This window comes from Bubalus kerabau, chromosome 4 (genome assembly GCF_029407905.1).
Source record: "Bubalus kerabau isolate K-KA32 ecotype Philippines breed swamp buffalo chromosome 4, PCC_UOA_SB_1v2, whole genome shotgun sequence".
Lineage (NCBI taxonomy): Eukaryota > Metazoa > Chordata > Mammalia > Artiodactyla > Bovidae > Bubalus > Bubalus kerabau.
This window is the reverse complement of record NC_073627.1, coordinates 107,868,487-107,894,870: the sequence shown is the minus strand read 5'-3', so window position 1 is coordinate 107,894,870 and position 26,384 is coordinate 107,868,487. Positions and strand designations below refer to the sequence as shown.

Here is a 26,384-nt window from a genome sequence, read left to right as displayed (position 1 = left end):
TGTCATCTGATTTGGCTTACCTGATGTAGATAGGAACTTGGAGTTGGTTCTGATGACCTCCTGTATGTCTGTGTATGGAAAGTGCATTCTTTAGATTATTCATAAATAACTTTTAAAGCCACATTGATTTCCTTCTGCCATCTGAGAACTTTTTAAGTATTCTTCATCACTGTCTTTTCAAACCTATCTCCTCTTTCCCTATAGCAATTTTATGGCCTTCCTCCTCTGCTGGCTGCTGTAAGATTTCCTGAACATGCCTCACTCTCTCCTCCTCTGGTTTTTTTTCGCTTCATAAAGTTTCTTATTCCTGGACTCTGACTACCCATGTCCACCTGATGAAATCAATTTCTGCTTCTCTTTTACCTGGGATTAAAACAGATGCAAAATTCAGCTCCTTTGCCAATTTTCATTAACAAATAGAGAAAGAAATCCACTCCCATTGAGTGTCCAAATGTGTCTGGCATTTAGCTGACTCCTAAAGGTCGGGTGGTCTCGGGGTCACATTGCAGGCGTGCAGCTCCTCCCACCGAGCACTCTGGGTTCCCACCATTCCTCCTCTGCCCCTCTCTCTTTTGCACATCCCCTGAGGGCCTCTTTCTGTTCTTCTCATCTCTTGGTATTACTGCTGTTCTGCAAAAACCTTTAGGATGATTCAGAATCTTGCATGGTACAAGGCACCCCAAGAAGCTTATCCAAGTACTTCTTCAAACCATTGTAGTTGCTCATCCCAAGAAAAATTCTGGTCTATACAATTTTATAAATATGACATTCGCACTGCCAACTGCTTCTTGGTGCATGAATGGCCTGTTGGCTTCTCTTTGTAAACTTCAGAAGGGAGGCATGCATCTTGCATATGTGGATATCCATGTGCTGTAGCTCCTTGCCTGGTCCTTTCACAGAATCACCACTTAATAAATATTGAAAATGGAAGAATCACTTTTCTTGTTTTTACATGAAAGAAATGAAAATTAACGTTTCCCTAAGCATAACTTCATTAGCAAGCTAAATTGACTGTAGCAATTACACACACACACACACACACACATAGGTGGTGCAGTGGTAAAGAACTTCATGCCAAAGTAAGAGACACAAGAAATGCAGGTTTGATCTCTGTGTCAGGTAGATGCCCTGGAGGAGGAAATGGCACCCCACTCCAGTGTTCTTGCCTGGAGAATCCCAGGGACGGGGGAGCCTGGTGGGCTGCCGTCTATGGAGTCACACAGAGTCGGACACGACTGAAGCGACTTAGCAGCAGCAGCAGCAGCAGGCTGTAAACATAATGCATGTTTCTTTTGACCTGTCTGTAATGAGGTCAGTTTCATGGACAATTCATAGACAGAGGAGCCTGGTGACTACAGTGACATGGGGTTGCAAAAAGCCGGACATGACTGAGCACACATGCATATGTATATATAGAGAGACAGACAGAGTTAATCCTCTCATTTAAACTAACATCTGTGATAACGGTGGTGGAAGGGAGTTGGTGGTTGGAGAGGAAAGTTGAGCAATTTTGTATTTTCACCCACTCTTTCTTGTGTGTAACGTGGGAATCCAAAGCTGTGTCTCTGGTGCTGTGCTTTTGTACTTAACTGTGCTGAGGGTGTTTCCTGGGGTCAGCTGCCTTTGGGGAGCACCTGCATTGCGGAGTTTCCCTGTGAGGCCTGGGAGCTTTCTCCGCCAGCAGATGCCCCTGGCTCTGTGATCACTCTGCTACCTCACTTGAGGGGATCCCACCCCCGAGGGGCTGACAGGCTCTTTATTACCAGGAAGGCTGTTTCTAATGACCTGTGATCTCCATGCCCAACCTGCCTTCTGGCTTGTTTTTCTTTAATTCTCACATTGGCTTTTTGTTCTTGGAGTGGTTGGAATGGATTTTCATTTGGGTTTTGTTCATCTCCAATAATTCTAGAATGCCATATACTGTGAAATGCTAAGTAGGGATGAATGGTAAAGCTGCTTAAAATCCCCCCAGAACGCTCCAGCCCATCACTTCTAAATCTGATTAGCACTCAGCACCTGCCAAGCAGTGGGGTGATTACAGGCTCACAGTTGAATTTCGTTTTGTGCTGGTGCTTCCCCCACTTTCCTACTGTGGGAAATCCGACGTACAGCTCGGAGGAGTTAAGAAGTCGCAGCCCCACTTGAGTTGTATTAGTATTAATTACCTGTGCAGATCTTGGATAATTGAAGCAATTACTCTTCATTTCAGCTCCAGGGCCTGGAATGGATGGTTTCTCTGTATAATAACAATTTGAACGGAATCTTAGCTGATGAAATGGGGCTGGGAAAGACCATACAGACCATTGCACTCATCACTTATCTGATGGAGCACAAACGACTCAATGGCCCCTATCTCATCATTGTTCCCCTTTCGTAAGTAAAGCCATTTATTCTGCAGTTATCTTTCTTTATGTTAGAGCTTGCCCTATTTGTCATCTGTCATTTAAGGCAGAGTTGTAGCCTGTAGTGGGATTATCAAGAGCATATAATCTGGATTTAGATGTTTCATTTCCCACCCTTTCTCCCACCCTGGCCTCTTTGATTGGCTACATAAGCACAAAATGAAGTGATTTTTTTCCAGCCCTTCGTGTTGTTGCAGTCTACACAGCCTGCACACTGCACAGTGGGTCTCATTCTTTATCACACCTAAAGTGGCTCATGAAGCTGAAAGTTTTGATTTTTTTAAGATTTCCTATTTTTTTCTTCTGTTTCTAAAAGGCTACATATATTCAAAAAAATGTATATTCTTAGATCTTCCTTTAGTGTCCCCTTTAAAGCAGAGTCTAAATCAAAATCCAGACTCTGAACTTTGTATTAAGCTGCCCTCAGTACTGTGGTTTATCTGCAGTGGTGATGCCACTTTGTCAGGACAGGTCTTCACTGTTTTCCATCACATTTCCAGTGCCTTGTCCACTGCATGGACCTTGCGGGTTTTGAGTGGACATACCTGCAGAAAGGAATTCCTGTTCAAAACTACCCTCCTTGGATGAGAGTGCATCTGACTGTGGTGTGAGGTTGCACACAAGTGCAACCTGTTCACTGAGGTCCTCTTCTAGATCTCACTGCTCATTATAGACTTGGACCTTGAGAAAAAGTAAAAATTCTGTTTTAGTGTTTCCTTCAAATTTTGCCTAAATGAGAATTCTTCACAGATCTCTTAAATCCATTTTATTTGAACTCATAGTACTTAGACATCCTTTCCATGTTATCTACATCTTGAACATGTATTTTGCTTTTTATCTATATTTTGCATGTTCTGAGTCATAGATTACATTGACGGTTTGGGGGATTTTTTTTTTAAGACGTTTACTATTTTCCCCCTGCTCCCTCCTGGCAGATTTATTTAGTATTTTCATGTGCTTTTATCATTTTTTTTTTTTTCCTGACTCAAATTTCTCTGAATTTATATGGCTGTTTTTAGAGTCCCCAAATCACTGTGGTAATTGCTGTCTTTCAGTATTAAAAATAAGATGTTTTTTTGTCCTCTGTGTTCATGCATTCTTTAATTTTTTCCCTCTCATGAGATTTCTTATGAATCCTCAAACTTGTCACGCTTTGTGGCACTTGTTTCTAACTTATCTCTTATTTCCACACCTTTAAAATGAATGTGTAGTTGAGATATTTTATATTCTCTGTCCTCTTTCAAGGTGAGGCCTGAAAGTGAGTGAGAACATCTTTTTAACCACAGACTTTTATACAAACATCTCTCTGTATTTTGTTTTGTTCTACAGGACTCTATCTAACTGGACGTATGAATTTGACAAATGGGCTCCTTCTGTGGTGAAGATTTCTTACAAGGTTTGGAATGCTGTATTTATATATAAATGTGGAAAAGCAAAAAATAGACCCTATTTTCTTCATTCCTTGTGCACATCTGTGAACTGTATTTGGTTGTAAAGTTTTGTCATGTACATCATGTACTAAACAGTGAGAGTTAATCATCCCAAGAAGATTACTGTAATAAACCATAATTACTTTCAGATAGTGAAATGCAGAAGAAAATTGTTAATTATCATATTGCGAGGTTTCTGATGAGAGTAATACAAATGACAAATATCGCATATCCCGCATGCCAGCACCATGCCCACTGTTCCTGCAAAGTTAGGCAATTACCCAGACAGCCGAGCGCCGGCTGGACGCCCCTGTAGAAATGGAGCCTTTCAGCAGAGCAGCGGGTTCTCTGCTACCTTGGGGTCACCATAATTTCTTTTTCTCTCCCTGCCCTCCCTTGGTCTGCAGTGGGAAAGCCTCTCCACAAGAGTCTGAAAAGTACCCAGACGTGGGCAATTTTGCCAAGTACTTTCCTCCTGGATAATGGATCTATATATGATAATTGCGTGTACGTGCAGTCCTTGGTCATGTGTCTGGGCTCCATTAAGCCATGAGTGGTGAGAGACAATGCACACCTTCCCTGGGGTAATATAGATCTGTATTTTCTTCCCATTCAGGGCACCCCTGCCATGCGTCGCTCTCTTGTCCCCCAGCTACGGAGTGGCAAATTCAACGTCCTCCTGACTACTTATGAGTACATCATAAAAGACAAGCACATTCTTGCAAAGGTATGTTTAAAAAAATTCTTTTGTCTCGAATTATGGACCATCGCAACTGGAATGTTAAAATATTCCCCAAATTATACTCACTACTATAATTTGCTCATTAGATGACTGCCCTCTCCCTCTCTCTCTCTTTCAGAGTCAGGTATATTTTGGTCATGGGTTTTTAATTTTATGTATGCTGTTTTCTGTTGCATGTCAGTGATCCTGGGACTCTTACCTATCCTGTTGTAGTTAATGAGTTTACATCTCTTAAAAGAATTTACCTGGGTTCCTTCTGCAACTCTTTTTCTCTCCAACAGCTCTGAACATCGTGCTTGTGGAAGAAATAATTGTTTTTGTTGCCCTGGGATATTGTCAGCAGCGGAACTTCATGCCTCTTGTGTCTTTGTCTCTCCAGAGATGAGCAGGCATCTCTCCATATGGTCTTCTCCATATGAACGTTTATCCAAGCTGTAGCTTTTGTGCTTTCCCTGTTTTATGTTGATTTCCAGTGAAATAATGGGCTATTATTGTTTGGATGACTCTGGGTTGTTTCCATGACTATATATTTGGAGCCGGGAAAGAGTTGTTTTCTACCTGCGACCTACATATCTGCTAATTTATAGGTCCTAAACTGTCCGTTAGCCAAAAAATAGAATCTTTTTTTCCATTTATGTCATCTTGCCTCCAAATATATTCATGTAGAATGATGGGAGTAGTTTCTGTCATGGAGCAAGTAGGAGAACTTCATTTTTTTTTTTTTTTTCCTTTAGTAATTTCTTTTATGCTGTGGTGTTTTGAAAGCATTATAATCTGAAACTAAGTTATGGCCAGAACTGAACAGAATCACTATTTCTGGGATCTGTTCAATCTCTGCACTAAACCTTTGCCCTGGGAACGGAGAGTTCCCTTCATGGTGTCCTAGGAAATACATAAAGGAAACGTGCTCCCAGGGGAGGTTTAATAATTGAGACGGCACCAGCAACAATGCTGTGAGTTCGTCTTCTTCACACTCTGAGATGGATTTGGCAGTGTCAAAAATGACATGTTTTCAGTATAACTGTGGGAATATGTGTGTACATTTGAGATCCTTTTAAGAAAATTTGTATCGTGTGTTCTGCATATGCATTTCAAAATTCATCGGAGACGCCTGGTAACGAGATGTATTGCCTTTGTTTCTGGAGAAATGAAAATCTGGAAAGGGGTAGTAGTTCTTTTTGAGTGGAAGACCTAATTAGCAGTAGATCCGATAGCAAAATTATAGACCTTCAATTCCTTATTATTTCATAGGCTAAATTAGGCAGGAAGGTGGATTTAGTATATTGATTAGTACATTTTTATCTTCTGGCCTCTTTTATTGGTAAGTTTGGGACAATTGATTGTATAACTTTAATTATTCTTAAGGAATTTTCTTAGTGGAGGTGGAGGAAGGGGGGGAAAAAACCCCAAAACACCTCTGGTAGTTTCTTTTACCTGGACATCCCTTTCTGAGTGATGTTTTATTCCTTTTCCCCTGATTTTCCTGGTGCTTCTACTGAGGAAGGCGAGACTTCATAGAATTCTTTGCTTTTCCCTCCTGTCTAAGAGCTTTGCAGCGGGATCCAGGGACATCTGAATGCCAGATGCTCTTCTTGGCCATTGCCACTGTTTTGTGGGGATTGGATAGGCTTTGTGGGATATTCCTTATTGTTCTCACTTTGAGAAACGTGACCTTGGAGGGGGCTGAAGGGTCAGATGTGAGAGGGGAAGGGGACTGTGTGTAGACTTAGAAAGGGAGATAGTGTCATATGGTCATTCTTTATTTTTGAAGTGACAGTCATGTTGGAGGAATATATTGTGTTTAATTCTGAAGTTTTGGCATAAACAGAACAATGCTATTTTAGTACTGCCCTCTCTGCCAGTGAGTCTGTCCTTTCATTTTAAACGTCTTGAAACCGGGGTCCTAGACCTGGCAGGTATGGACCTGGCAGGTCAGGAATACGTGTGAAGTAAGAGAGTCCAGGTTGCTAGATCTTCTAATGTTTTAAAAGAAGCTGGATGTCCAGATTTTTAGGTGAAATATTCCAACTTTTAAATCTTAGCCACTAAGTTCAAATTAGAAAAAAAGAACAGGAGCCAAGCCCTGAAGGTAGTAGTCAGCCGAGGTAATAGAAAAAGGGCATGAAGCCAGAGATCTTCTGCTATAGGTACTTGCTGATGTTGTCTTGGAGGAATCAGTCATTAACCTCTGCTTCAAGTGGGGAGCTATATTCTGTACTCAATGAGCAGTGGTTATGTAGCCTTTAAATTTGGCAGGCTGTCATGACAGAGCACTGATAGAAGAGGTACTGGATGGGAAGACACAGGAGCTAGTCCTGGCCTGACTGTTTCTTTCTGGGCCCTAGTTGCCTTCTTTGTGAAAAGGTAATTAGGGATCGCATTTTGTTATTTCATCCCATCATTACATGGTGCGTGACATGACCTGTCAGGTATAGGAAATAAACTGCTGAGAGGTGTTTATGCTGAGGAGTATCATGCCACAGCCTGGACCAAGCATGAGCTCTTTGGTTTTCCACATTACCACTTGCCTCTCGGGAATACTTGTGTTTTCCCTCACTCACCACATTGGTCCTTCCTCTTGCATTACAGATCCGGTGGAAATACATGATAGTGGACGAAGGCCACCGCATGAAGAATCACCACTGCAAGCTGACGCAGGTCCTCAACACGCACTACGTGGCCCCCAGAAGGATCCTCCTGACCGGGACCCCACTGCAGAATAAGCTCCCGGAACTCTGGGCCCTCCTCAACTTCCTCCTCCCCACCATTTTTAAGAGCTGCAGCACATTTGAGCAGTGGTTTAATGCACCGTTTGCCATGACTGGAGAGAGGGTACTGGCCTAACATTTATTTTCCCCGCTGCATGACAAAGAAATGAAATGACAGGACCTAAGGCTGATATGGTGTTGTAAAATATCAGGAAGCCAGTCAGTGGGTGGGTATGCGTTCACTCCAGGGATATTTTTCCATCCTGAGAGAATGGATCCAGTAATGGGTAAGTGATCCTAGGATCCAGGGTGTCCTAATCCCATTGTCTTTCGCCATTGTGTTAGCTAGGCCAGCAGAGGGTGTTCCTGACCAGTGGAATGCTTAAATGCTGTGGACCACAGGGAGGATAGATACAGAGATACTTGTTCAGTGTGTTTAACCACAGCTCAACCAACCAAATGTAAACCTTGAAAAAAAAAATTTTCTTGTTATAAACTTGGGCTTCCCCTTAAACCATTTCCACATTAAGAGTTTGTGTGTAAAGCCAAAGTAGTTTATAATTATTTTCTGTATACATTGTTTTCAGATTTTAGTGTGAATCTCAGTTTTGTGCATATATAAATATTCCGCAAACCTTGGAGTAGCTGTTTTCAAATTTCTTATTATTATCCCTTTCTCTGCCTTCTCTTAAAAATTCATTTATTAGAAACAGGAACCTGTCCTTTTGATTAGTGATTTCTTAAGTATAGGAATGAAAAAGCACTTAAAATGCTTTATGGATATTTGTGTTGGAACCATTTGGCCCTTTAATTTTGAGGTATATTATAGGTATCCTTGCCGTTTGTCGGGAATTCATTGGCTTGCCCATTTGAAGAAGGTAACATCAATCAGCTCTGCCCCCTAGAGGTTAGTGGAGGAAGGTGAAAGAGAACGCAGAGGATTTACAAATAGGACTGAACTTGACACAGTCACAGCAGAGCAGAGCAATCAGGTAGAGGGGCTTAGCAACCCACCAGCGTAAACTGTATTTATTCTTGTTCTTTTCATGTTCAAGCTCTGTACCGTTCATATTTTTCTGCATCTGAGACAAATTTAAGAGCCCAACTTACTGCTTCAATTTTAAGTGCTGTGCTTAATCGCTTAGTCGTGTCCAACTCTTTGAGACCCCATGGACTGTAGTCCACCAGGCTCCTGTGTCCATGAGGATTCTTCAGGCAAGAATACTGGAGTGGACTGCCATGCCCTCCTCCAGGGGATCTTCCCGATCCAGGAGTCAAACCCGAGTCTCCTGCATTGCAGGCAGATTCTTTACTAGCTGAGCTACCAGGGAAGCCCTCGATTTTAAGTAAGAACACATTAACTATTACCCTTTCACTCGTGTTCAACCTCTGTCTTCAATCAGCCTTTGTCACAATCATATCCCATCCAATTCTGAGCTGTTAACACTCCCAGTCTGAAACTGGTGGCTCTGAACTCTTTGCCATAGAAGTCAGCATTCAGACAAAGACATTTGTTTAGAGGCTGTTCTGTTACAGCCTGGTAGGCAGGTGGGAACAGAATTCTGAGGTGTACATGATGGGTGTAAACCTGGCCTTAATGCACATAAAATTTCAGACATATATTGAAACCAATAATAAATATAAAGAGTTATTACATGAAATAACCTTAAAAAAAAGGATCAAATTCATCTAAGGTTCTCTTGCAGGTGGACTTAAATGAAGAAGAAACTATATTGATCATCAGACGTCTGCATAAGGTGTTGAGACCCTTCTTACTGAGGAGACTGAAGAAAGAAGTTGAATCTCAGCTTCCAGAAAAGGTATGTTACAAATTCAAAAGTTGTGATTTATTCCCCCTGCCATTATATTCAAATTACCTGCCCCTGAAATGGTGTTTCTGAAATAGCAGGCTTGTGTTTTAGTTCCAGGTAACTGGAAAATATCTTAAAGGACTTTTTTGTTGTAGTTGTTAGAGAGAAGCTGGAGGGTTTAGTGTAGAGAGAGAATGGAAATTTGAACATTTCATCTTGGTTTCCAAAGGTTTGGGGACAGATTTTTGAAAATTACCAAATCACTCTCATTACATTTTAGCTTTAACTTACATTAACTTAACAGTACATGAATAGACATTCTATTTTAACTTTAGAATTTTTTTTTTTAATTTTACTAACCTTGTTGAGTTCACTCTTACAGGCGCCATAAAAGTGTTATGCTTTGAGCCATGTAAGGCTATGAGTTCGGGGCTTGTATCTTTATCAGAAGGCTTAGTAAATGCTTGCCACATTTCCCGGAAATGTGTTCAATGTTGGATGCTTGGGATGTCATTGTTCGGATAGTAAGTGAAAAATAGGGTTCTTATTATAGATACATCATCTAATTAAGATTCTATGAACATCTTAAGCAAATATTTTTCAGATTAGTTTTTGGACACTGATTTTTCAGGGCTTTAGGATGTCTTTTTGAGCCCTTAGCGCCACATTTTTGGACTGGATTTGGGTATTAGTTTAATATGTTTCTCATCATATTTTGGAACTGCTGGAGTTCTAAACACTGGAATTCTGCGTTTCATTTTCTTACAGATAGATTATTTGGCATTGTGCACTGTTTGCTGCGTGAGTTAGTTTGATGTAACTTTTCTCTTTAGAGGAGCCAATTCTGAAATGTGTGTTTTGCATCACTGTGTTTTTCTGTGTAATGACTCTATTTTTTGGACAGATTGGTTCATCCTATTCATTTTTAAGTGGGAGCTGGCAAGATATTGTACAAAGTTGATTACTAAGAGAGAATTTTGTCCCCTAATCCCCTATCTTTAGCAGTCAGAGAAAAATTAAATATTAACACTGTTCTTATTACCACGCTTATCATAGTGAAAACCCAAATATTTAAGTATTTTATTTTGCTAGTGAATGCATCTTGGGGATTGAATGCTGTCAATATTTTTTTGACTTCTTATGGTCTTCACATCTTTGGATAACCTCTTTCTGTTCAAGGTGGACCTTAGTTACTAAATAAGCTGGGGAATGGGTACAGTGGTCATGTAGCTTCCTTTAGTGTTACTGAGATCCAGAACTTACAGAAATGAAATGTTAAAGATTTTAATTTTCCCCATTCTTTCTTTTGTTTCTTTAGAAGCAACAAATACAATAAAAGATAATTATCTGAACTTACTCATTTATTCATCCCATAAAACTTCTAAATCTTGTTTACTGATTTCCAGGACTGGCTAATATAGATAGATTTAAAAAATATTACAAGTTGAAAGTATGCCCTGTTTTTAAGAAGTCCATTTGATTAAAATATAGACTTTTGCAGCATAAGGATCATGGGATGATTGGTTATATCACAAAGGAATTCCTTACTTTACTAAAACATTTATTTCATGGCTCTTTTCTCAAGAAAACTTCCTGAGTATTGATAAATTTTTTAAAAAAAATTAGATTTTGAAGAGCATGTTTCCTGCATTAAGTACACTTGTACTCTTTAATACCCAAATTTTTATATTTGAGGTATATTAAATACCCATATATATATACCTTGTTTGCATTTTGAAAAATTGCATTTTTTTACAAAATGAAGGTTTGTGGCAACCCTGCCTCAAGCAAATCTATTGGCACCATTTTTTCAACAGTATTTGCTAACTTCATATCCCTGTGTCACAAATTTTGGTAATTTTTGAAGTATTTCAAGCTTTTTCATTATTGTTAAATTTGTTATGGGAATCTGTGATCCATGATCTTTGATGTTACAATTGCAAAAAGGTTATGACTCACTGAAGGCTTAGAGGATAGCATTTTCCACAACATGAGGTATTTTTGATTAGGGTATGTAGTGTTTTTTTAGACACAGTGCTGTTGCACACTTAATAGACTGTAGTGTGTAAACATAACTTACGTGCACTAGGAAACAAAAAAGTTTATATGACTCACTTTATTGCACCTTATGTGTGTTGGCCTGGAACTGAACCTGTGCTATACCCGAGGTGTGTCTGTTTAATCTATGGATAAGCTGCCTTTTCTGGAGGTAACCTGGTGGAGTGGAAATCATGGCCTCTGCCTGTCAGCGTGGACCTGGGTCCCCACTGCATTCTCTGTCTCTTGCTAATTGTGTGCTCTTGGCATGTGACTTAAACCAGTGGGTCTCCGTGTTCCCAGCAGTGAGCTAGGAAATAGATAATACATGCTTTATAGAAGAGGGTTAGATGGGTGCAGTGCTCGTAATGCAATGCCTGGCACGCGTTAAGGCTCAGCTGATGACAGCTGCCCCCCGAGTCCTTCCTTCCTCTTGCACCGCTGTTTCTGTTATGACTTTGGTTCTGCTTTCCTGTTCCCGTCACGTTTCTCGGTGTCCTCTGGTCCTGGCATTTTACCATCACCCTTTTAAGGTGATGAACTAATCCCTTAGCATGTGTGTGTAGCCATTGTTAATGTGGTTTGGCCAGTGTCCACGCTTTGATCTTTCTACCTTGCTAGGACTTTGATCTGGGGAAAATCGACCATCTAAGTGTTATCTTTGGGAGTAAGGAGCTTTCTTCTGCCACCATCTGCTGGTAGCCACAAACATGTATGTCTTTCTCAGGCTGTATAAAGAATCTAGAAAGGCGTTGTGGCGGATGGCCACAAAAGGCTAAATCTTTTATAGAAGCAACGCTCAAATGTTTCCATGAAAAAGAATCAATTATGGAAGTAGATTTCCATTTTACTTGTTAATTTAAATATAATAAAATACACTCTTCTTTGGTATATAGATCTGAGTTTTGACAAATGCAGTTACGTTAAAGTGAAGTCACTCAGTCGTGTCCGACTCTTTGCGACCACATGGACTGTAGCCCACCAGGCTCCTCCATCCATGGGATTTTCCAAGCTAGAGTACTGGAGTGGGTTGCCATTTCCTTCTCCAGGGATCGAACCCAGATCTCCTAGTTATGTTAACTGCATCACAATCAAAATACAGAACAATTCTGTCTCCCCGTACCCCCCACCCACCCAGAATTCCCTGGTGCTGTCACTCTTTAGGCATGCTCTCGCTTTGCCCTCAGCCTCTTACCACCGATGGTTTATCCTCCATCCTCATAGCTTTGTGTTTTCCAGAATGTTTTAGGAATAGAATCAGACCATATGTCCCATCAGACCTTCTGCCTCTGGTTTTTCATTCAGCATAATGAATTTGAGAAACATCCAAGGTGTTGGATGTACCAGTAGCTGGTTCATTTTTATTAATGGATAGTATTCTATTGCATGGATGCACCAGAGTTTGTTTATCAATTTAATTGTAGGACATTTGGGTGGTTTATAGTTTTTGACAGTTATGCTTGTCTGCTGTGAACATTTGTGTATAGGCTTCTGTGTGAGCATAGGTTTTCATTTCACTTTAGGAAGTATGTAGGAGTGGCTTGGTCATATGGTAGATGTGTACATAACTTGGTAAGAAACTAACGTATGGTTTCATGCCATAGATTTCAGAACCCGGGACTTTAATAAATTTAATATTATTGTTTGGAAATCTCAATACACAAAGTGATAATGTATCACACACAGTAGTCTGGGTTTCCTGTTCTAATAATACATCCTTTTGGAAGGGGAATTATACATGAGGAATTGTGTTTAGGGAGAAACTATGAATAAAGGTTGAAAGCTTTTCCCGGGTTATATAGGAGGAGGCTCTGGGCCACTGTAACCACCTGATTTGGCTCCTTGAAGGGACCAGTTTGATCATTTACCAACATAATGAGTCTTAGGAGGTAATTGTCATGTCCATGAGGTTGGCACCCCAGTTTTCAATATCCTTTGAAAATAATAGTCCCAGTGGCCATCATAAGCCTAACCTGGTGGGAGAATCATCCTTATTACAGAGTCATATATAGATTTTATTTCCTTCAGCATCAGCCCACTTTGAGGAACTTTCAGATTCATGCTCTAGTCAGGGGCCATCAAGGTTTTTGGAGATGACTCAGATCCAGCAGCGTTTGAGATGGTGTGATTCTTACAAAGGCTTCCCTCGCCTCATCACTGTCAGTCTGCCCTTTTCTTGATGTGTGGCTCTGACGGCTTGCTCTGTGCACTGCACAGCACTTGGGTGGGGGTGGGAGGTGCAGGAACTTTACCAGAAATTGGAGGCATGGCGTGCAATGTTGCTGAACGATGGCATGACAATGAAAGGCAGCGTCACCCACCCCATCAGGTTGAGGGATCCAGGCATTCAAGCGCTTTAGGACAGGGGTCTCCAGAGCACACATGGGTGTATGTATGTGTGTGTATGTGTGGGGTGCTTTCTACTAGTCCACTGGAGTGTGGAAGGAAGATTTTAGAGCTCCTATTTATATTAATTTTTCTCCTAAAAATTAAAAAAACAATACAGTTTTTTGATTTAACATACAGACAGACACTGGTACCCATGTGGTATATATGCCTGTGTCACAGAGTCCATCAGGTAACTGGCCTAGACTGTGTCAGTTATCCCGGGGATGGGGACCGTGAGGGGGAGCACCCTCACCTGGGACATCGGTCATCCATCCACCCTCACAGTTGGGTTGTTTTGCTTTCTGCCTATTGTGAGCATTGTGGGTTTCCCCATATCCAGATAAAAGAATTTTAGGATGATCTCATTTTAACTAAACTGTAACACCCCTGACCTTCAGGATGGATGAAAGACTTTTAAAAGATTCTGCCCAGGATCACAGGTTGAAAACAAGAGAAATAATGTAAGGGTAGGTGGCAAATGGGAAAAGTCCAGACCTGCCACCTCTCCTGTTCCCAGTGTGAATTTTCACCAGCCCCATTATAGAGTGAACAGGGTACATGCGTGTTAAATCACTTTAGTTGTGTCTGACTCTTTGCTACCCTATGGATTGTGGTCTGCCAGGCTCCTCTGTCCATGGGATTGTTCAGGCAAGACCACTGGAGTGGGTTGCCATTTCCTCCTCCAGGGCATCTTCCCCACCTAGGGATCGAACCCTCATCTCTTGTGTTTCCTGCATTCGCAGGCGAGTTCTTTTACCACTAATGCCACCTGGGAAGCCCATAAGGAAGAAAGGTCCTTGCCATAGGAGAGTCAGTCAGTGAGAAATCCCTGTGGATCAGGGTATAACTGGCTAAAAAATCAGATGTCATCACCTTGGCCCCTTGAAATGTAAATGTAAAACAAGTGCCTAATATTGACCCATGTCCTAAAACTAACTTGGGTTTTGAGGCATTAATATTAGTTCATGCATATGACTCATAAATAAATATATGGGCATGTAATTCATAAATATATGGGCATGTATTCAGAAGAGGTACATTAACATGTATTCTTGGTAAGGGATTGCCATTAAAAAAGCTTAATAAACACTTGTTTGTGAGAAATAAAAAGGAAGATTGACTGATAGGTGTAGTGATCAGGAAAGACCTTACTAAGAGCCCTCAGGAAGAGTTAAGATTTAGAAAGGCAGCCCTAAGACTATAGGAAGATACAAAGACAAAACAGCTTGGATTTGTTGGGGAAGTTACGAGGAGCAAACGTAAAATACAGTTGTGAAACTTGGGATGGTGATTTTGATGATGCGTATCACACCAGCGTCTGTGACCCCCTAGTGGTGTGAGGAAGGAGGGTTGAGTGGAGGTCCCCTTTCTACAGGAGCCGCCAGGTCCTAGGGATGAGCTCACTTCTCTGATGACTTGGCCCCGTGGGGTTGTCTGGCCTCCCTGTCTGCATGGCATCATCGTGCATGCCTCGTTCCCACACTCCCTCCCATCCAGCTCTTGGCAGCAGCTAACTGATGAGAAGGAGGGTGAGGGTCCCAGCCCCATCTCCTAGTGCACTTAAAGCTTGCCTCAGCCGTGCTTCCCACTTTCAGGAAGGTGTGCACAAGCTGGTTGGCAGTGAGGCCCAGGTGAAGATGAACATCAGGGCAGAACTAGGGAGCCTGAAAGTCCTCTTGGTTATGTTTAGTGTAGAGCTTAAGAAAGTGCAGGCTGGTTTGATCCTAACTGGATCATTGAATAGCTGCATCATTTCAACCCAGTCACCTAACATTTCTGATGCTCAAGTTCCTTATCTGTAAAATGCAAACACCACTGAATTTAACTCTGCCCTACAGCTCTTATATGGTAAAATGGGAGAAGGCACACCAAGCACCTTTGCACAGGGCCTGGTCTGTAGAAAGAGCTCAATAATATTAGCCCTCGGCGTCATTTTTATCATTATGCTTGCAAAGTCTGAAGTTGTTTAATATTTTCTTCACCATGATCAAGTTACATGGAGAGTTAACAGCACTTGAGAAAGTCAAAGTACTTTAAAACATGCCACGATCAAGTCTGTAAAACACAAAAGCCATATTAAGTGCATGCTTATTTATTAAAACTTGGAGATGTTCTTCTCTGGCCAAGAAGGTCATTAAAAACTTTATGGCAGGTCACTTGTTTTTCCTTACTTTTCTGCAAAAGAGCTCATCTTTCTCTAATCTGATTTGCTGCATCAAAACAAGTGGCAAAATGCTATTAATTGCGGTTCCAGCTGGCCTGACAGACCCCTTCTAAAGCAACAGTCAGATGAATATTCAACTCCTCTTCATCTGTGACCTCCTCACTCTGGTCCTCAGAGCTGAAAATAACCTGATCACTTTTAATCAGTTTGTTAAACATTAGGCAGCTTGCTGATTTACTTTTAATCACATTCTGCAGATTTCTAGGCATTAATCTGATGTTTATTATGAAAATTACACATTTGTATTCTGGGGATTTTTTTTTTTTCATAAAGAAAAATAATAATAGGAAATAATCAAGGCAGACTGCGTGCGTTAGGAGTGTGTGAGAAGTATTGCAGGTGTGTGCGAAAACACCCGCACGTGAATTCTCTTTCACAGTTTAAAACCGGATTTTTCCGTTGTTTCAAGTGGAAGCACACAAGGCCTTGCCGCTAAAGAAGATGGTCATAAAGCTGCGTTTAACTGTGGGCTCACTCCTCTGCTTTGCCTGCTGTCCCCACTAGGCAGTATCCTCTCATCCTTCAAAAGCAGAGGGTAGTTACCTACAGGCAACCTAGGCGCTTAGGAATCTCCGTTCAGGATCAGAATTGAGGGAAGCCAGCCACACAGGATCATTTAAAAAGATATTTTCCAAAAAAAAAAAAAAAAAAAAAAAATCGGAGGATATTGGTTGGGTACTGGTTTTTCCTCAGACTGTTCTGTTTGTATGAAACAGGGTATAGTTGGGAAGCAGAGGAAATGCGTATATATGTGAAAGTGAAAGTTAGTCACTCAGTCGTGTCTGACTCTTTGCAACCCCGTGGACTGCGGCCGGCCAGGCTCCTCTGTCCACAGAATTCTCCAGGCAAGAATACAAGAGTGGGTTGCCATTTCCTTCTCCAGGGGATCTTCCCAACCCAGGGATCAAACCCAGGTCTCCCGCATTGCAGGCAGTCGGACTCTACCATCTGAGCCAGCAGGGAAGCCGTATATATATATATATATATATATATATATACACACACACACACTCTGTATTGAATATCGGAGAAGGCAATGGGACCCCATTCCAGTACTCTTGCCTGGAAAATCCCATGGACGGAGGAGCCTGGTAGGCTGCAGTCCATGGGGTCGCTGAGGGTCGGACACGACTGAGTGACTTCACTTTCACTTTTTACTTTCATGCATTGGAGAAGGAAATGGCAACCCACTCCAGTGTTCTTGCCTGGAGAATCCCAGGGACGGGGGAGCCTGGTGGGCTGCCGTCTCTGGGGTCGCACAGAGTCGGACATGACTGAAGCAACTTAGCAGCAGCAGCAGCAGTATTAAATATATATGAACTTGAACAGTCTGCCAGCCTCTCTCTCAAATGTGGAACAAGTCAAGAAATTTCAGGAAACATGACCCTGGCCTGAGTGACATATCACCTTTTGCAAGTCCCTTCCATATAATGGTACCTTGAGCAGTGATGACTGTGGGCTCCTCCATCATGCCCCCCCCCCCCCCAACCTCCATGAATCCAAGAAGCAGAAAGAGATACCTTCATGATTCCAGGAGAGCCACCAGCAGCCATGTCTCAACCGTCTTCTTAGGACAGACTCCTTCTCTCTCCTGCTCTTAACCTATGTACTGTTCTTCTTTCCCCAGGTTGAGTATGTGATCAAATGTGACATGTCAGCTCTGCAGAAGATTCTGTATCGCCACATGCAAGCCAAAGGGATCCTCCTCACAGATGGTTCAGAGAAAGATAAGAAGGTACGTGGTGGAAGGTGATACAACTCAAGGTGCCGTCATATTTCTTCTTAGGGCTATGCCACTGGACACTCCCAGGAAATATCCCCACGACTGCGGATTTGTCAAAGCAAATTACAGGGCCTTTTGGGGAGTTATTATTGTTTCTGCCAAAGGAAATCCCTTGCCCTTTTACCTGTATTGGAGCAGTTAGAAATGAACACCGTCTTGGTGTTCATATCACCAAAACAGTTAGCTCTGTTCGTGTCGGTCTGCACACAATATATCTACCTAAGGGTAGGCTAGCATTTTAGAAGGTTTTAAAAGCCAGTTTCATCCCTGGGCATCTGTGCCATGCTTCTGTCTTCCCAGAATCCTACCGGATGGACAGTCATTTCTCAAAGCCATCCACTGGACATAATTCCCTCCTCTCAGATAACTCACATGGAAGATGGTCTATCTAATTCAGAAACGGCTGTGTAGTAGTAACAGGAGCTTTGGACAGTAGGACGTGTAGGTACCGAGACCACCTATGGCTCTTTGCTCTTTCTATAGAAACCTACTTTAGGGAAATGGAAAAAAAAAAAAGGGAAATAGCTGATCAGTTAATAACGTATATTTTGACTCTCCTCTGCTTGTCCTTAGGGGAAAGGAGGTGCTAAGACACTAATGAACACCATCATGCAGTTGAGAAAGATCTGCAATCACCCGTATATGTTTCAGCACATTGAGGTAAGCCTGCGTTCTCCGTTGTGACCCTGATCCTAATTGGTCAGTTTCTACTAATACTACGTTGAAAAAAAAAAATTATAATAAAAAAATAAAGCAAAGTTAAAACATGTGGAAGTTGAAACTACACGGTCTGGTAGCTTGATAAGCAGAATTAACAGACATGAGTTTTCTGGTTATGGATTCTCATTGGCATCAGACACTTGGGCATCTGGAATTTTATAGGCAGGAGTTTGAAGTGGTGAGAAAATGCTGTACACCAGGGCTCATTATGTGGGTTTGGGTAAGTACTGTGAATTGCCTCATTATGGTAGGTGCTCTGACATGGAGGATAATGACAGATACATCCAGCTTCCTCAGAAGGATGCTGTGGAAAAATACTAAAAGAATGGGTTTATATTCGTTGAAGGGAAAGATGTTCCTGAGATATTCGCCCTGTGAAAATCACCGACTTTAGACTGTTTCTTAGATTTGTATTTTTCCTTTCTGGCTTCTTCCATGACGGTGTAAATCCAGGTTTTTTTATCCTGATGCTCTGGTCTCTAGGAAGCTATTTTCAGGGGAGAGGACATTTTCTGCCCTGTTTGCTACATGTGAATGAGTTTCCTAAGTTGACAGTTTCACCCCAGTAGGAGCCATTGACTTGAGCAGGAAGGGAAAGGAGTCAGAATTGTAGCCTCCACTTTCCAGGGTTGCCTTGGATGTGTGCGGTCCTGGCAGCAGTCACTGCCAGTCTGCTGCTTACTGTCCACTTCAGAGGAGCAGGAGGCGTGGGGCAGCACCCTGCAGGCTCCGGATTTTCACTGGTTTATTAACAAATAAATAAATAGAAGGCTCTAGGGATTTAACTTTCAGAAGCATATTCCTGGGAATGAGACTGAAATGTTCTTGACTTTGAATATTCTTTTTCTTTTCTTTTTTTTTTGTCCTTGTTTTTGGTAATCACGCTTGTTAGGTAAGAGTATGTATTGCACCTCTGTCCATATCCTGGAGTCCTGTCCCAACTGTGGGATGAAATTAGAATTAACTCCTGACACTGCTGTTGCTTTAGGGACAGGCCTTTTATAGAGTAAAGAGGCCTTGGTTTAAGTAAAATGACAATGGCAACAGCTGTAGGGAGGAAGGAGGGCAAGGTCCCACCAACAAGCCTACTTAGACACATAGCAGGAGAGTCCTTGGTGCGATAATGAGTCCACACCCCAGACCACTTTCACCTCTGTAAAACCCGATGTAAGTCACTTAGCATCTCCAAGCTAGAGTGTATTTGACTTGTCATCAGATGGTGATAGATGAAAGGGCTGGCAGAAGGATAAATGTTTAAACGAAAGAACATACGAAGTGTCTGGTAAACCAGTAATGTGATAAACAGGCCATAAGGTATCAATGTATTGGTGGGGGCGGCTTCTTGGGTTGCATGCATGTGTGCTCAGTTGCTTCAGTCGTGTCTGCCTCTTTGTGACCCTATGGATGGTAGCCCACCAGGCTCCTCTGTCCATGGGGATTCTCTAGGCAAGAATACTGGAGTGGGTTGCCATGCCCTCCTCCAGGGGATCTTCCCAACCCAGGGGTTGAACCCACATCTCCTGTGACTCCTGCACTATAGGTGGATTCTTTACCACTGAGCCACCAGGGAAACCCATGTTGGGTTGGGGGAGCTGAAAAAAGGTCTAATGGTGAAAATGATTGGGATCATATCAGGTTTACCTGTCACCCACCATCTTATATTTTCTTAAAAACAATTTTTAGATATTCAGCAAAAATATACAGGATTTGTTATTGTTCTGTTGCTCAGTCGTGTCTGACTCTTTGAGATCCCATGGACTGCAAAGCACCAGGCTTCCCTGTCCTTCACCATCTCCCAGAGCTTGCTCAAACTCGTCCATTGAGTCTGTGATGCCATTGAACTATCTCATCCTCTGTCATCCCCTTCTCCTCCTGCCCTCAATTTTTCCCAGCATCAGGGTCTTTCCCAATGAGTCAGTTCTTTGTATCAGGTGGCCAAAGTATTGGAGCTTCAGCTTCACATCAGTCCTTACAATGAATATTCAGGATTGAATAAGGATTTGAGGACTTGAGACTTAGGAAAATTAAATGTCGGTCTTACTTCATTTGTCATACCAAAATGCACCTTTGAAACACTCTGGGTCATGTCAGGAAGGGTGGAGGGGGGGGCATGCCTTCTACCCTCAAGCTTCTGTTTGGAACACCTGGGAAGTGGGGAAGGGGATCAGAGAAGCTAAGCTTAAGTAACACGCCCTCCTTTCCCTGCCTGTTTGCATTTTAAGTAGCAGTCCATAGAAAGACAGACTTTGATTTGCAATTTTTTTAGCATGAAAAACTTTCAGAAGGATATTCCTGGAAACAAGATCCACAGTGACTGGCAAGGGTATCACACTTGTGAATCATGTGCATTTTGCTTTTGTCTTTGTTTTGTTTGCTTATACATCCTTTGTTCATACTACCTGATAGTAGAAACCCAGTCTCCCGATTGGGCTCACTGCCTCCCTGGGGATCTTTAAACCAGAGATCTGAAAACAGAGTTTTTAAAATGCTGCTGATACCTGACCGTATCACCATGCACTGATACATACAGATGGAAACAGATGGAACCTCAAAAATCAAGTCAAGACTGGCCACCTGTAGGGAGGAAAGGCACGATTCCTGGAGCCAGGGTAGGGTTTTGGGCTGTGATCCATCAGCGTTCATTTTGCCAGCGGGGCAGCATCCGGAGGGGCCGGGGCCCACCATAAATGATGAGCATGTTTGGGAGTGGAGCCCAGCGGAAAAGATCTGGTCCCCTTGGAGGAAAGCTTTGGTGATCCAGGAGGGAAGGGAGGCAGAGAAGGGAGACAGCTGGTGGTTAAGTGAAGGTGTGACGTGCTCTCCTCCCCACAGATGGCCTCCCCTTCCATCAAGTAGGGATACGAAAATCACATGGGGAACAGCTATTTATTTCTTCCACAGAATCAGTGAGGAGGGAAATACGTAGTTAAGTTCTGTACTTTAAAAGTGGATGCCAGTTACCTGAGGGGTGGTGTACATTTAGGGCCTTATTTATAATGCAGAAAAGCGCAGCGTGGAAGGGATTATGACTGCACTAAACTAAGATCTATATACTTAATACGTATGTAATCATCATGACTTTTACTGCTGAACATTTCCACAGTATATTGATGTGTGTAAATTAATCCTGGTTTGCTTATATTAAGCTCTTCCTCTTATCAAGGTTCTAAGCTCCTTGGGGTGTAGGTACTCCCTTTACTTCCTTTTTTTCTGGATCCCCAGTACCTGCCTACCACAGCCCTGGGCCAGTGAACATTTAATCACTGTTTGATGAGTGAACTAACCCTTTCATCTCAGTATGAGAGTCTAGAGCCTTGCCAAAACTTAGAGGATATATTTCTGGCAAAGCTATAGTCTGAATTCAAAGGCTTGGAGCTCCTGGTTCTTTCCATAAGGAGTATTTTTTTACTTATTATTTTGTTTAATTGTGTTCTAGAGATAGGATGACCTCACTAATAGAATAATTATTATGTCAATAATTACAGATCTGTTTTTAAAAATCCTTTTTCTTCTCTCTCTTTTAAAGGAATCTTTTGCTGAACACCTGGGCTATTCAAATGGGGTCATCAATGGGTAAATCCTAATTTTTTTTTCCTCTTCCAAAAAATGATTTGTTGGTCCTACCTAAACTTTTCTCTCTAGTGTTTCCTGTCACACAAATACAGTACTGCCAGCCTCCTCAGCACCCCCTCTCTTCAGCAGAGGGTGCAGAAGTTGTTAACCAGAACGATATCAGCATTCTCTTTTACTTTACTGGCATAAATACTACATGCCTTGAGCAAGTGGCTATTCAGAGGACATAGATCTCCTTTAATAGACTTAACAATGTCCTAGTGTTCTAAAAACATTGTCAGAGCTTCAGAAGGTTGATACTTATAACCAATAGTGTAGCTTGAGCTCAAAGAGAATTTAATATATGAGATCTCAAGTCAGTATTTAACATTAATGTGCATGAGAGGAAGATGTCTCATCTGCTATAAACATGTACAACTTTACAGTCATTTGCTGGAGCATGGTCTGTATAAGAAATATTTTTCATTTGGACCTTGAAGAGACACATGCCTGCGACAACAATGAAAAAGTACCTTGCATCAATAGAAAGCCTCTGTTTTGCTTGTTTCGGCACCAGGGAGATTTTCTTATTAAGATAAAGGGGTCATTCTTTGATCCCAAGGGCAGGCTGTGTCAGCGGACCAAGAACCAGGAATTGGAAGCCATGCAGGACCATTGCCACCAGGCTCTCCTTCTCTCCGGATGCTGGGTACACTGCTGCTGTTGTCAGGGTGGCCAGACCGTGTACTGAAGACATGGCCTCAGCGGGTGTTTGAAGGACAGTTCTCAGAGCAGGGAATGGATGTTGAGAAGACCTGCACTTGAAAAATCTATCTGTTCTCAGTGTCATAAAATCACTGCCAGTGTTACATTTCAATGTTATAGGCTAGAATGCATATACACTGGTGAGTTTTCCCAACAGTATCCCCCTACAACTAAGTTTTAATAATGTAACACACCCCTGTTGATAAAAGAGGAGAATGGTTTCTTGGGGAGGGAAAAATCTCTACTTTAGCTCACTAATGTTCTCTCTCTGACAGCACTCTGCCATCGTATTTTTTTAATGTGAATTTCTATTTTTTATGTGAATCTCCAGGAGTCTATCTCCTCCCCAATCCATTCTTCACAGTGTACATGGTGATCTTTTAAAAAGATGTCAGCTCTCGTGGCCCCCCCTGTTTAAAACCCATCAATGGCTTTCCATTTCACTTAAAACTAAAACTAATAGAGCCCTACAGGATCTGTCTGAACCTGCCCCCCACCCTCTTCATCTCTGCTCTCATCTCCCCGTGTCTCCCCTCCACTCCTCGACTTACGCATAAGCCACACACACCATTTTTTTTTCCCCATTTTTCAGACTCTCCAGATTCTTTTACTCCTCAGGGCCTTTGCACATACTCTTGCCATTTCCTGGAATCTCTTCCTCTCCACTCCTAAGTCTCCCTTCTTCACCTGGCTGCCTTTTGCTCTTTAATTCAGGTTTTAGGCTACACTGTTATTTCTTCATTGGGGTCACCCTTGATGCTCTAAATCAGGAGCTGGCAAATTATTTTCTGCAAAGGGCCAGATCTCAAGATTTTCACTTTTGCTGTCCCAAAAGTCTCAGTTGCACCAGCTCAACTTTGTCTTTGTACCTTGAAAGCAGCCATAGGCAAATATAAATGAGCAAGCCTGGCCATGTTCCAGTAGAACTTTATTTACAAAAACAGGCAGCAGTCCAGGGCTGACATTTGCCACACACTGTTCTTATGCAAAGAAGGTATCTATTTGTCTTTTTAGTACGTATCCTAAGTCGCTAATTGCCCATTTGGAAAGCAGAGATTCTGTTTTGCTTATGCACATGCTCAGTAGTGTGCTTAGCACACTGTAGGTGCTCAGTAAGTATTTCAGTGAATTGCAATGCCCTAAATTAGTTGTTTTATGAATTTAATAAGTAGAGATTTAAGGAAATGACATAATGTACATGTATGTATGTGTAGGAGGGACGGAGAGAAAGAAAGAGAGTTGAGACAGAGAGTGAAACTATAAAGAACATGAGAAGGTTTCCTTTTCTTTCTAGAATCTGTCATCATACCTACAGTATATAATGTACTCTTTATGGGTTTCCTACAAATTTATTCTAGTTTTCCATGAAATACTCTCCACTGCTTTGGAGTGGCTATGTACTCATCCATTCATTCATTGTGAAGTTATTTACCGAATGTTTACTACGCACAAGGCACTGAATGTATGAAACGCAAAGCTCTACTGGATCCTTCAGGAAGACAGCAGTAATACTGTCTTCTTGTTTTGCATTTTTGGGTTCAGGGCTGAGCTGTATCGGGCCTCGGGAAAGTTTGAGCTACTTGATCGTATTCTGCCAAAATTGAGAGCGACTAACCACCGCGTGCTGCTTTTCTGCCAGATGACGTCCCTCATGACCATCATGGAGGATTACTTTGCTTTTCGGAACTTCCTTTACCTGCGCCTTGATGGTGAGTGTGTAAGGAATTAGGCTCCGCAGCCACGCTATTCAGAGTACAGGGATACTGGCAACTCACGTCCAACCTCAGTCAAAAGCAGGGATAAAACTGTTTGAAGAATTAGCAGAGTGAGGTCCAGGTTCTCTAGATAGCAGTTTTTATATCCTCCAGCCTAAAATAAGCTGAAATCTTTGCACAGATGTTTTTCCTACATTCAAGCCAATGCGTGTGACTTAAAATCATTTATAAGTACCACAATTAAACTAAACTAAAATTAAAAAACTCTTCTTGCCTTTGGGCTTGTCTATTCTCTATGCAACACCCCCCCCCCATATAGAATATTTTGATAAACCTTTAGGTTTTACTGTGAAGGCATATTTTAAAGGGATAAAAGTTATAATTCCCTTCTTCAGTAACAGTGTAATAGTCCACATAAGATTATATCTATCATTAAAACATCTCTCATTTTCTAAATAGAAGTATATACATGCTACCTTAAGAGACATGGCTTCATTGTTTTCTGGATTTTGTGAACTATGCCGAATATTTGCCTGATTTTTAGAGTGACACCATGTCCTTAAAAAATTAGTTAAAAAATATGAATGGAAGAAAATATGAATTTAGAGATACTTCCTAAATTGCTATATGATTTGGATGGCAGCCCTAGCATTTCAGAGATTAGGGATACCAAAATGTTCTTACTATGGCAGGGGGTGACATTTCCCAAGAGTGGTGAATAAGAGCTGGTTTACAGCCAGGATGGCGTTGAATTCCTGCATGGTGTTTCTAGTACCAATTTTTATCTAATGTAACATTCAAGTTATTGTCAAGTGGAAAATTTAAAGTTTATGTTCCATTAAAAGATGCTTTATTTTCAATCCAACATTTTCTCACCCTCTTGCTATGAACTGGATTCAACTGGATATATACCAACTTTGGACCTGCCGTATTTTCTCTTACTTGAATTTTTAAGTGAATTCTCTATATGGTATACCTATTAGGGCATTGTTAACTCTTAAATTAATTATACCCTCTGACAAACTTGATTTTTTAAAGAACTTTACTTCCCTGGTGGTTCAGATGGTAAAGAATGTGCCTGTAAAGCAGCAGACCAGGTTCGATCCCTGGGTCAGGAAGATCCCCTAAAGAAGGGAATGGCAACCCACTTCAGTACTCTTGCCTGGACAATTCCATGGATGGAGGAGTCTGGTGGGCTACAGTCCATGGGGTCGCAAAGAGCTGGACACGACTGAGCTACTAACACAGTTCCCTCTCCTTGAAGTCACTGAAAACAGATTAATGGTTTTACTTAAACAGATTAAGTAAGCGTTGATTCTGAATTCATGACACAGCTCTATCAGCCACAGTCTGTCTTTAGGCACATCTGCCTTGAGTCTTGTCCTCAGGCTCAACCTGCTCCTTCCTCCCTCTCTTTGAGGGCTAAGTGCAGGCAGCATTCTTCCTTTGAAAGGCAAGCCCGCCTTCACTGCTGCTCAGGTGAGAGGCCACCAGCTCTGTTTTCCCTGAATAGACAGTCCCTCACGGATGTCCTGCAGAACTATTGTTTACTGCTTTGTAGCATTTTAACTGGAATCTCAGCTCCCTGAGGACTGTGGCCTTGGAATATTTGAGTCTGGAAAACTGGCAAGAAGTGACTTCCTTGAAACAAATCTTTCTCATGTGTCCTTGCCAGCTTGAGAGAGTATCTTTAATTGTCTGTTGGTTGCTGCCCTTATTTTTATCAACCATAATAGTCAGAAAAGCTCATGCTTATAGAATGCCTACTATCAGTACATGTGGGATACCAGGCAAAGCACTTCCTGTGCATTATTTATTTAATTTTTCTCAGCAAACAAGGTATAAACACAATCCCCATTTAACAGATGAGAAAACAGAGATTTAGAGAGAGAAGTTAATTTGTTGAAGTTTACACATGAGGCAGATGGTGAAACCAAATTGTTACTTTGATCTCTCTGATTGCACATTAGTTTAGAATCAGTTTTAGTGATCCAGCAAGATGAATCCCATCTCTGAAAATGCAGGTTGTTTTCCTAGAGACAATATTTTTAAGAATGATTTTTAACTTAGTCAACAATTTTTAATTAATTGAAAATGACCAGACCAT

At 41.7% G+C, this 26,384-nt stretch overlaps 1 protein-coding gene across 9 annotated transcripts in view; it reads left to right on the top strand.

Annotated features, from left to right (window-relative positions):
- The window catches only part of SMARCA2 (SWI/SNF related, matrix associated, actin dependent regulator of chromatin, subfamily a, member 2), a 180,861-nt gene that overhangs the window by 67,730 nt on the left and 86,747 nt on the right, over window positions 1-26,384 (top strand). For all 9 annotated transcript variants that reach the window (XM_055578207.1, XM_055578211.1, XM_055578206.1 and 6 more), the window contains exons 15-23: window positions 2,210-2,373; window positions 3,732-3,798; window positions 4,449-4,559; window positions 7,164-7,406; window positions 8,989-9,102; window positions 17,370-17,477; window positions 18,099-18,185; window positions 21,772-21,818; window positions 24,105-24,271. In XM_055578207.1, the coding sequence (XP_055434182.1) occupies window positions 2,210-2,373; window positions 3,732-3,798; window positions 4,449-4,559; window positions 7,164-7,406; window positions 8,989-9,102; window positions 17,370-17,477; window positions 18,099-18,185; window positions 21,772-21,818; window positions 24,105-24,271 (1,108 nt within the window). The remainder of the gene's footprint in view (window positions 1-2,209; window positions 2,374-3,731; window positions 3,799-4,448; window positions 4,560-7,163; window positions 7,407-8,988; window positions 9,103-17,369; window positions 17,478-18,098; window positions 18,186-21,771; window positions 21,819-24,104; window positions 24,272-26,384) is intronic.